The 12685-nt window shown below is 36.1% G+C and overlaps 1 protein-coding gene across 1 annotated transcript in view; it reads left to right on the plus strand.

The window, feature by feature from the left end:
* Positions 1–12685, plus strand: part of CFAP47 (cilia and flagella associated protein 47) — a 347638-nt gene that overhangs the window by 184397 nt on the left and 150556 nt on the right. The window contains 1 exon segment of the mRNA XM_049834739.1: positions 7852–7963. Coding sequence (XP_049690696.1) covers positions 7852–7963 — 112 coding nt within the window.

Below are 12685 nucleotides of genomic sequence, written 5' to 3' on the forward strand. Positions count from 1 at the left end.
CATGCTTAGAAAATACAGTTTTGTTAGAAGATCTTTTTACTATTAAATATAGTCCTTATTATTGTTCACTGGTTTAGTTAAATATATTTTACAACTGTATTTACACAAACACATTTTCCTAATTAAAAACACTGTTCTATTACTGTAACTGCATGGTTTTCCTACCATTCGTCTTGTCTGCATGTTTAATTTGACAGTGATAAAAGTATTTCAGTAGTATTCCTCACCGTAGTATTCCTCACCTTCCTTATCCATGTATAGGACCCCATGTCATATGCCAGCAGAGGCAGAGTGTACATTGGGGCAAAAAAGATGACGATTTTTATGCTCAGCTGCAGAGAAAGTTCCTGAGCAAGAATATCTTGGACCTTGCTCAGCAAAAGCCATCCTTGTGACTGCATTATGGCATTTAAATCTAGAGTAGGTAGCATCTAGATACTTTGGCTGTATACTATTTGCTAGGAGGGCTCAATCTATGAAAATGATGCAGGAGAGCATGCTCTAAAAATTGTCAGCATATATAAATATATATTTTTGAACTGAGGGGTTTGGGTGTCAAGGTTTTTTTTTGTAGATTTTCTTTTGAAGGGAAGGAGAGAAAAAGGGGAGAATGTATGTTCTAGAAGATAAAATCTGACTAGTTAACTAGTGTGGACTTGTGAAATGAGTGATTTTTTGTTCTCTGCCTTGGTGCCAGTAGCACCAAATGCTGCTTTACTCAAAATGCCAGGTATTGGTAGAGAGTGGCCCCACCTTCTTTAATAGAGAGATCATTTATATACCAGCAGCATTCTACTATTGGTTGTTTTGGATTTCATGGCAATGTGAAATCCTTCCTTAAACTCTTGCTAGTCTCCAATTTCTTACTATTATAGGAGGATTTAAATTTAATAAACTTTGTATATCATTAAAAGGTCCAGCTTCATGTTCCTATTTTTTGACTCATTATTAACCCCTCCAAACAAATTAGGAAATGTATTTTTGGGGCATCACCAGCTTTGACATTTTTCTTTTCACCAGTCTTAGCTTTTTAGATGTGAATGCATTTACATTTCTAATATGTTTGTACTTTTATTTCTGAAAGAAGTCAATGTTTTTGAAAGTTGACAACAGAAGTATTTCTTCCGCTTTCCCATTTCAATATTTTTTGTGCCAATGAAAGCAAAAGACACTGAAATATCAAACTTCAAAATGCATTCAAACTTCAAAATGCATACATTAAAATTATTCTTGGTATGTCTTTTTCAGAAACATTGTGTTAAATGGATTTCTGACAGTTGTAACTACTCCAGGGTCAGCTGGGTCTGATTGAACTTTGACCTCCTTGAGGGTGTTCTCTGGGTACCAAAATCTGGTCTTTGAGTGGGTTTTTCTTCTGCTTCGTTGGTTTTGTGGTGGTTTGTTTTGCCTTTTTTTTTTTTTTTGTGTGTGTGTGTGTGTGTGTGTGTATCTCGGAAGTACCGCTTGACAGTCCAACCATGTGTGCTCTTTTTGCTCTGGGACTTTTGGGAAAGAAGTAGTAAGGCCAGCTCTTTCATGCCTGTATGCATGTAATAAGTTAATCAGTGTGAATAATGCATTTTCTGTATGCTAGGTTTTTACCCAGAAGCCATTGTAGGACACTTGTTGAAGCGAGGTGGGCTGGAATTGTTGGAAGAGCCATGATTACAAAATCTACCAGTGTCTGGAAACTGTCACCTCAACAAAGCAAACAATATTAATCACTTCCAGCACTCTCCAGCAGATGTCATGTAGTGTCTTGTGCTATTGTAGTGAGTGAAGATCGTTTGCTTGCTTTTAATTCCCAAAGGGTTAGTCTGTAAATTAGAATTTAATCAGTAAATCCAGGACATGATCACCATTATCTGCAGTTATTAGGAGAAAGGGGAAAACCTCCTCTAAGAGGGAACTGTGACCAACAGCCTTGTTAGAAATGCAAAATAAACTTTATTTATTCAGAAGCGTAGAGCACAAGGGCAACAGGAAAAAGAAGTGATACTAATTTTGATGTTGTTGTTCATTCCATGCTGCCTGATCACTGTAATTTCTGGATAGTGTGTTGTGAATCAGAGCACAACAGACTGTGATTTTGTCTTTGTCATGGTTTCCCTTGGGAGCAGTTGCTGGCAGCCCAAGAACTCCTCCTTTTTAGTCCAGCATCTCTGAAATTTTACCGTATTGTCCTTTGGCTAAGTTGATGACTAGGTAGAGGAAATCTTGTCAGCTTCGGTGGAGACAGAAAAAAGATAATTCAAGAAGTAATAGTTTTAGAAATGTTTTTGACAGGACCTTTTGTAATTTTGTTGGCTAGTGAATATCTTCATTTTTTAATTAGTTGGTTGATTTACCCTGTACATCCTCCATTGATGGAGTGTATTAACTATACAAGGTAACTTCTTATAGATAAACTGGGGCATACGTGATATTTTTAAAAAACATTAAGTATTTCATTTACTGAAATAATAAAGCTCAACCTATATCAAGAATGGTATAAGATGTGCCAGTAGCTGATGAGCATAATAATTTACAGGCATGTCCATAAACAATTTACTGCACAATGAATACCTAGCAATAAGTAATTCAGCTGAATTAATACTTGGGTATTTTTGCCTTTGAGGTGTAAATTTAGCTTCGCTATTCCATTTTAATAACTGAATATATTGAACTATAAACTTAATAAAAACTCATTTCATTAAAAAATTAATTACACTGTATATATGTTACTCTGTTTCTCAGTATTCACAGTATTTATCTATTAGCCTCAACCAAAATAAGGGTACTACTGTAAAAGTGATTATTTAAAATGAAAGTTAAGTCTGGGAGGAGAAAGAGGGAAATAATTCCTCTTCCCTCCAAATCATGCTTTTCCCATTTCAGACATATATAGAGTGTTCATGTCTGGAGCAACAATAATTTTTGTACGTGTGGTTTGTTTGTCTGTGCAACCATTAGTATGTATCAAGAGAGCTGGGGAGGGAAGTACCTTTGGAATTCAGTGGAGGTCATGTGCAGGACTCCACCAGTCTACCTTTAAAAATGCTAAGCAAAACACTTTCAGTGCCCAGAAAGCTTTCCATGATTAAAAAGACAATTTCCATAAATTCCCTTGAAAAATGTGAACATTTTTATGAACTATTTTCTACTGATTGATGCGTAAACCTTAGGGAAATACTGCCACTATGCTCTTCATGGCTGGTTCTAGGGGATATTACAACAAATAGTCTTTCTTGTGATTAACTTACTCCTGGGTCGGAAAAAATGTCACGACAGAATTCATAAAGAATGTGTGCACATATAACGTCAGCCAGAAAGCACATCCTTCTCTGATGCTGAATTAATGTAAGGTTAGTGACTGCAATGTAAGTGGATTTTAGTGGCTGTAAAATTAGATTCAAATCATCCTACAAGAGTAGGAAGCATAAAGTATTTCTATAAAAATCCAATCTGTCAGTCTCATGACAAAATTTTTTATACCATTTTCTTTTGGTTTTTATATAAAACTCAGTCTGCTAGATATAAATAATTGTCTCGTGTGTTGATGGTTGCTTCTAACGACACCTTTGATAGTAACTTTAGCCATAAAGGTGCCTAATTCTTTCAAGGCTTGGTTTTGCAGTAAAAATATAAAACTGTGTAACTTTCAAAATAGATGTTCAAAATAGATGTCATTAAAGTAAACTCACCAGAGGAATCTCAAGCCTCAGTTAAATTACCTTTCAGGTATTAGGTTATACAAACTGTTAGTAATTTCTAAAAGTATTGCAGAATAAATACATAATAAAAAAATATGAAATCCCCTGTTCTTCAGTGCACTTCTCTCTCTATATATATCCATTTTGGATCTTTACAATTTCAATGAAAGGATGACATAAAGGTTGGGTATTTGTAACAAATGTCTCAAAATAATAAAATTGTACACTGTAAACCTTTAATAAGGGGCTTCCCTGTTCAGGCTGTCTTGCTTGGTAATCCATGCGAGATTTCCTGAGAATAAATTCCGTGCAACTCTGGTAACCTGATGGCTGAAGGTCCTATACCCTCATCAAATTTATACTCTTTAACCACGAGTAAATCTGTGTATTCCATACATTAATTTAAATTAATATCAACAGTATCATTTTTATACCTGTCACGTATGCACATAACACTTAATAAAAATTTGCACACAAGCTCATGCATATGATTCTAGATTGTTAAAAGCAAGGGTATTTCTGGCTCTGGGAAGTCTTTTGAACCAGAGGATTTATGTGATTAAATTCATACTATGAAAGAGCAACACTTTCAGTGCCTTTTGAAGCTTTTGTAAATAGGGATAAAAGAGGTGACAAAGTTCTGAGCTTCTGGTTGCTTTCTTTTAGACACTTCTTGCCTTGAAATCCACAGATTTAGACAGCCATCTGGGTTCTCTGTCTAGCTGGCAAAAGTAGGCACCCAGCAACAGAACTCTAAAAGATGTAGCAAAAGGAATGGAGGATCATATAACCAGGCCAGTGGTAAAATAATAAGATATATTTTCTCTGTGGATGTTTAGTTAATCTCTTCAATCTGAGCAGATTAGGGCCAAAGGGGTTTGTTCCAAGGTCTACAGGTCTGGCCACTGCCCTAAACTCCTAGTTATTTAGTAAAAACTGTTGCTATAAGTGTCTTTGTGGTCTTATAGGTGGGATCAGCGTGACTTCAGATATCCATGAAAAATTGCCTAATTTGGGAACTGATGGAGTCCAGTCATAAAGTATGCACAGCAAGGCTATCCACTGTCAAAGAAAAAAATATTTCTGGCTCTATCCAGGAGTGAAAATCCGAAGATCCTTCCTAGCAAAATATTAGCTTCCTTTACAGGCATAAATTTACAGCTCAGTGGAGAAAATAATTGTGTACCTTTCAGAAGCAGATGCCCCGTTTAAATTTTTTTATTTTTTTTTAAGCTAGCCAAATTTGAGAACTATTAATTTCTGGTGGTTCTGACCAGTAAAAAAATCATAAGGGGTGGTGACAAGAAGTTATGATTGCCTTTCCATTGTCCATCTCTCATCCCATCCCTATTGAACAAAAAAGTGACAAAAGGAAGAAGAACCCTCCTCAAGAGACAGTGTAGTGATATATATGTATATATATTTGTAAATATAAGTATGTGTGTGTGTATACTTTATGCAAGCAGAAAATGGACTCACTTGATTAGCACTTAGTAGAAATATGATACTAGAAGGGACCACAAACCTCAGTAGGTCTCTACCCTCTAGAATTGCAGGCAGTCGTGTAGTAAACATCTGGTTTAGATAGACTCACAGACATCTAATCCGTGGGACTCTTACACCATGAAAGACAAAATCTTTCGCAGCTCTACAACAAAACATGGGACCTGCAAAAAAAAAAGATAACCGTAATGTGTTATTGGAAACGTGCGGGAGAGTTTGAGATCACCAGTCTTTGGACACTGAAACAGCAGTGCGTTTGTTAAGTAAACATCCCAGATGATCCTAGAAAGTCAGTCATGTCCAACACTAAAAGAACAAAGCAAAAAACCCAGGAATCTTATCGGTCTGATGCAGGGGAGGGAAGGCAGAATTCCTTCCTCTCTGTTGATATGGGCAGTGGATTCAAACGCCGAAACAGTGGCCGTGTACGTACTAACACGACTTCATTGTTTATACTCAACTTTTTCCTGTTTGGTTATACAATCACTTCCTTAAGGTTAACAACTTCATTTTAAAATCATTTAGCTTCTGGCAATTCACTACTCTCTTTGGAAAAGTATGCAAAACTTCTCTTGAATGACTGAAAACCATCAAACTTCCAGTCCATATTTATTCATCAGCAGTCTGTATCCATTTCATGTTTATAGTCAACTATGTCAGTAGTGTTCCTTTTTACTTTGACTTTTTTTTGTTAGAAACTAGTCTGATACATCCAGTCTTTGACAGAAACTGTATTACCCTACTTTCCTGCATTTTATCCAATTTAAATTAATCACATTTATCCTACTTTTCATCTGCCTCCATGTTACTTTTTCCTTAAAAAAAAAATCTCATTTTAATTAATCTGTTCTATCCCTAATAATTTGCTGTCTTTTCTGTTAATCTAGCCTTATTTTTAGGTACTTATCCTTTACTTCTGTATACATTACTAACTTCATGGTCAACTAAAATGGAGTAGTCCATAAACGTAGGCTCACGCCTAATTTATGGTTTATCTTTTATGAAATGAAACTTCCCCATCTTCAGTGTGTATCAGCCCCTCCTTTCCTATGCTTTCTCTTTGTTGTTAATAGTTAAAGATTTTTTAAAAATTTTTTTTCCAAGTGCCAATTAACAAGGCTTTCAATCATTCTCTTTTTGGCCTGGTTTTTTTCTTGACAATTGGTCTCTTTTCCTATTCTTTTTGGTTGTTGGACTTCAAATAGCCAGCTTGAAATGCAGATTTATTGGGGAAGAGGAAGATTGTTTCCTTACATTTTTTTTTTACTGTGTTACTTGGAATAGAAGTTCCAGATTGTACTAGAACTTGAACAAAGTATTATATTAACATAAATACCCCAGAGACGACAAACATTATAGGCAATGACTGGCTGTAATAGAGGACAAGATGGTGTTAGAATTGTTTTTTTCTACAGAAAATATGAACAAAACTTATTCACTAAAAAAAAAAAAAAGAAGGTAACTTTGGGGAGGAAGAAAATGAACCATGCATCTAATGCTTTTACTGTTGCAGAAGAGATCTTTGTAGAATCCAAGTCTCCACTTGGATGCTTGACAGGCTAGCTATAGTCATTAATGAAATGAATAAATGAGCTGGGGAAAAAAAAAAAATCAAGCCTTTCTGACTTGACTTGTGATTTCACTCAAAATTCACCTAAACAACACAGAGACAATTTTCTTATTTAACGTAATAAGAAATCACAGCATGCTAGAGTACTGCACGATATCCTGAAAATGTTTTTTAAAAGGACTCCATGCCTCAGTGGAAAATCACCACCTGTAGTCAGATATCCACTGCAGAAATTGCAGTGCCAGGTTGAAATACTATCACTCAGCAGCAGTTTGCTCCACCCTGTGGCAGAGGTAACAGAAGAGAGGGTGTGAGGAGACCCATTCCCACAGCCCAGCTGCTGGCTTTTTGCACCACCAGTGATTAAGCAGTTAATCATCAGCTGTGCTTGGTAATGCCTCAAACTTGAACGTCTCTTCCATGAGCAGCTGATCACAGAGTCTGTCTGTAGCAAACTTACAGAAGTGACAAAGAAATGAGATGCAATTCAAAAATATTCTCAGCCTGTATTCCTGCAATCAGCTTTATAGTTTGCAAAATCTAATATTCAGCATATGAAAATTGTATTGGTTGAAAAGACTATTTAAACTATTGTTTATATAGTTACTATGTATGCCATCACATACGTGTCACTTACAAAATACGACATATCAAAAAGCGTGGTTTAATATGACTTGAGGTATAGCAATTGATGTTAAAATGACACTTCAGATTTTGCTTCGCTCTGTCTAGTTAGATGGATCACTACTGTTAAACCCCTTTGTTACACTTCTAAAGAAAATGTATGTAAAATATTAAGGACCTGACTGTGCAACTCTGCGCATATGTAAGTAGTTCCATGGGCTAAGCGAGATACTTTTATTCGCGTTAAGCAATGACTTCAAAATTTGTGCTTGATATGGTCTGCATATGCCAGCACTACTCTTACAGTATGTATTCTTTTCATGTGCATAAAGGTTAAGACTTACCAATAGCATACATTATATTCTACTTTTCAAAGCAAGTAGAATGGATATTGTGTCTATAGTGTTCTTGCAACAGTAACTTGCTTTTGATGATTTTTCCTCTGTGAATTCTCTTCGTCAGGTATCTTCAGATCTTTCAATGGTGGCTGGTGCACCTATTATCACTGTAGAACCAGATGACACAGGCGCTTACACTTTGAGTGTATCTCCGTGGAGACGAGGAACGTTTCAAGGTACAATGTAGAACCAAAATATATAAAATGTCTATAAATTAGCAGATTTTGTTTACACTTAATGCTTGCACTTCTGTTCAACGTAACCTTTCTTCTGGAAGTAAGGCTATAATTACTGGTGATGGTGTTTTTTAAGCTGGCTCGTATTTTTATTTGTAAAGGTGTATTACTGCTAAATATGTGGTCAGGTCCTTCAAAAATGCCAGCATATGTGCAATTTTATGCATCTAATTGGTCCCATGAAAATTGACTCAATAGGAATTAATGATTTGGAATTATCACCAAGTTCTTGGGTCTAAATTTGATTTTCCAAAACTTGTTGAATAGCTGTAGTTATCACAGCGCTACTAGAACCGAAGATTTAAAGGCAGAGACCAGAATTTGATTCTTTCCCTTGATTGAAGTTCAGTTTGTTGACCACAAGGCAAGAGTACATACAGAGAATGTAGTGAAGCTGATTCCTTCTTTGAGATGTGTAGAGGCTAGGAATATCTAAAATTAATTGCAAATAATTTGCATCAGTCCATGTTTATACTGGTATTCTTATGATACAATAGCAAGACTCTTGCTTTTTTTAACTAACATCAGCATGTCATATTTAATGTTTTGTCCTGAAAAGAATTTTCTTAAACAAATATTTTTTTTAACAAATCAGATTTCATCATTTTCAAATGCTTAGTAAGAATTTTACAATTCCATGGTGCTCATTCTTTACCTCATAACATCAAAAGCGTGATTGTGAGGATGAGACTGTACAATCAGTCTTCTTCTTGTAGAGTAGCTATTATAGTAACTCTCGGCAGAGCAAAGTACGAGAGTGTGTTTGGGAGGGAATTATGGGAACAGAAGAGACCATTTTAAAGCAGCTGAATAGTGCTCAGGAGACCTAGATTTGAACAACTTCTTAAACAAATTTTTTAATCCAAAATGCTTAGTGTATAGTTTTGATTTTGTGCATTCCTACTCCAAACCCTTGATTCTGCTGTTTTCTTAGACAATTGAGATTAATGACAGCTGTTTTCTCAACATTAAAAAGCTATTAAGTTTTGTCCCTGAGGATGCCAAACTAGTTTGCTCTTTTGGCCGTTTTGGTTTTAGTATCTGATGTGTAAAATGGAAGTAATAATGCCATCCCAATTCACAGGTGATTTGAGAAGAGATTAATACTTGTAACAAAGCTTGGCCTAGTGCCACAGGAAAACTTGAGTGCCCTCTTGCTAAATCTGTATCCCTGAGACAAAATTCACTTTATGTGAATAGGAGTCAGCTTTCAATGATATTTGTGACCGTCAAAAATGTTCACCAGAAAAAACTGAGGATGCACTTTATTTTAACTTATGCCTTTTTTCAGGCTTTAAAAATTTAAGAATATTCTCTTCTTCTGGCTTAGAAAATTCCCAATTCTTTTATATATACTGAAAGTTTCAGTAGAAGAGGTTCCGCGGGCGCTCTCATACAGCAAATTAATACAAGGTGATAAAAGCCACGCCTTAAAGGGACAGAGGTGGCACATTCACATTGCCATCTCCTATGTTCTGTCATTCCCCTAACTTCTATTACAATGGTTTCCATTATGTCTGGAAGTACTATATCTTCACTGAGCCAGAAAAAGAGGGAACAGTCAGTCTCTCTAACCCAACAGAAAAGTTCTCGGTTCAAAGGCTGGGAAGCCACGCACAGTCTTTTTTTCGGAAAACAGTTCATTTATTTTACACTTTAAAATAACTCAATAGAAGGCTGAAGTTATCCTTTGAAAAGAGACAGGGCCCAGTTATCTGCCATCCGCCCCCTCGCTCACTGCTTGCTTTAATCACTACCTTAGGAAATCATGTTCATTCTTCCTGTGGAGCAGGGACAGTTTTGGTTATGTCGCAGAAATTTGTGGTAACGTCAGTTAGGAAGTGCTTACTTTGTGGCTTCGAGGGGAATGGAAGTCTGTCTGCTTCACGCTGTGCAAGGCTGGAAAGTCATATTTGTTCCCTGAAGCGGAATGTTCAGTTCCTGGGAAACTTTAATGTCAAAGCTGAGGTACATGTGCATTTTTGGCACTTTTAGGATTTTTCAACAGCCAGCCTGAAGCTTGAGGATCACAGATTAGATGTAGGTGATTCAAGTGGGAATTAATTAGGACTCGGGAATCTTAGTCTTTTCTGGGTTCAGGATACTCCAGGTGTAGTATAGTTTAAACACCCAAAAAGAAAGGTACTCCTTACTCGCTTTGGTGAATTTGTTCAGATGGAAGTAAATAATCCATGGGGCCAACATGCTGAATGATTGAAAATAAAAAGCAATGCTCAAAATCTATCTACAGAGTGAGTAAATTTTATCCTGTGGGGAAAAAAGAACAGCTATTTAGATATCTAGTTGAAGGCTCTGTCATAGTGCTGATGGGTGATTTCAAGTTTAGAACTCTCTAACTTGGAAGGATAAAACTTTGTAGCCTTGGTGTTCTAGTACTGGTGTTGTCGTATTAAAATAAATCCTCATAAAAGGACTTTTACCATATAAATTGTTGTTCTGAGGAAATGGTCTGCATTTTTCCTTTACATTCAAAGTCCTTTTCGTTGCAAAATTATAGAGCTGCAAAATTATACTTCTTTTGCTTTCGTTCTTGCTATTTTATGATAGCTAAGCTAAAAATGGACCCAATTCTTTTCAAAAGTCCATTTGGAAGCATTCCAGCAGAGGGCTAATATTATATGCTTTGGCTGGTTTGTAGCTGTATGACAGCTTTAACAGAGAAATAATAGCTAATAAACATCTCTCACAAGATTCTGGCACCAGATAAAATTCTTCAGCAATCTTTTTTCCAAGTAATAGAGCAATTTCCTTTAGGTTTGATAAAGCATCTTCTCCATATTACTTTTATCTTTTCTCAAACTCTTATTTCTGCTCTCTACAGAATAGACCAGAATTTTTTCCAGAGCAGACTAAAACTTATAATACTTGACTATTTCTTGTGCAAAAAATACACACCTGTTATAGTCAGTGTCCTTTCTTTCCACAAAAATTTTCCACCTTTTGGGAAAGAGCTTTCTAATTTTATGTATCATCTTTCATTTATTTTTTAACTATTTCTGTACTTAGTAAGCAGCACTTTTCCATGCTACTTGGAGCTTTTGAAGCTTAGATTGAGGAAAAAAGGGGAGTATGTTACAGGCCATGGCCTGTCAGACTGCAGCTGTAAGACAATTTTAATGAGATGGCGAAGATCACGCCAATACATTCTAGCCTGTAAATGAGTTGATTAAACTTGTTTAACAGTATTTTCCATTTAACACTTATGTGAAATCTGATTTTAAAACAAATATTGTCCATTTCTTTGTTTGGAGGAATTCTGCAAATTGATCTACTGATCGCTCTAATTTCAATGGAATCATAAAATCACACGCAGGAGGAAGACCGTCTCGGTAGCTTCTTGTAGCCATTGCTGAATTTCCAGCGCCTCTCCGTACCTTTGCTTTAAGCCCTTCCTCTTCAACTGCGACACCCTAACAAATTGAGTCTAATTCATCTGTAATAAAGACACGCTTAGAAGGATCTTCTGGTTTTTTGATTACCGTGAATGGCTGCGGCATAGCTCCGCTGCTGGATCACCGGAGTTCACCGAAGGAGGGCGGCTCTATTCGTACATGGCAAGGTGGTCCCCAGCGCACCCTTTCCGTCTCTCCTCGTCCAGTTGGAGTTGCATACTCCTGTGCCCTTTCATATCCTGGTTTCGTTGTCACATCAAGGACGGACAGAATAATAAATAAACAAACCAATTCACCTCTTTATTAAATGCTACAAACCCATATATGAATGACAGCTGACAGAGGGATTTGCACTTGCTCATTTCTCCTATGTGTGAGTCTTCAAGCTTATTCTGCTCCCTTTTCATTTCATTGACACAGGGAGCAATTCATTTAGTCCCAGTATACCAACAAGTAGTAGGATTTACAGAAACTCTTTAGAATTTACATATAACATTAAGAGGTTTTCCTAAATAAAATAGAGATTATAAAGTTTTGTTGTAACCTACAGTAAATATCTTTTTTTTGTCAGTAGAAAAATTGCCAGAAGAAAAATTGGCCAAAGCTATAGCTTACATAAACTGCACTCTTTTTAATTTATCTTCTCTCTCCTATGGAACTTATCTGAGGCAACAACTATACATTGATTTCATTGGCCAGAAAAAAAACAGGAAAACATAAAAAACTCTCCTCCTACTCCCAAGACCTATGCTTAATAAGATCATGTTGGTATATTTAAACCACAAGCCAAACATTTCTATATCTTTTCAGATTTGTGTGATGAATTCCATGGCCACATAGCCTTCTGTTCTTGTTTCCAGTAAAAATATTGGGATATTGTGGGCTTTTATCATCTCTCTGCACCAGAAAATAATCATGTGCTTTTCAAATAGTCCACTCAAATTATAAAGAAAAGAAAAATTTGAATATTTCTCCCTTTCTTAATTGGATTCAGGGATGGGGGATTGTAGTGTATAGCCAATGAGTCAGTCTAACATGTGGTCTTGCAATTACAATTTTATTGGAAAATAAAACAGCCTGCCATCCCCTTTAAAGGGATGCATCTTCTCTGAAGCAATATAAAACGAGGCTTTGGTATTAATATGTGGACTGAAGTTGTATAAAATATTTAAACTGGATAGTAAAGCTAGAAAATTTGCAACGGTGTTTTGACCAAGAAACCTTTTAAAGCAATGTTGTATCAGCAAAA

This window comes from Accipiter gentilis, chromosome 32 (genome assembly GCF_929443795.1).
Source record: "Accipiter gentilis chromosome 32, bAccGen1.1, whole genome shotgun sequence".
NCBI classification, from domain to species: Eukaryota; Metazoa; Chordata; class Aves; order Accipitriformes; family Accipitridae; genus Astur; species Astur gentilis.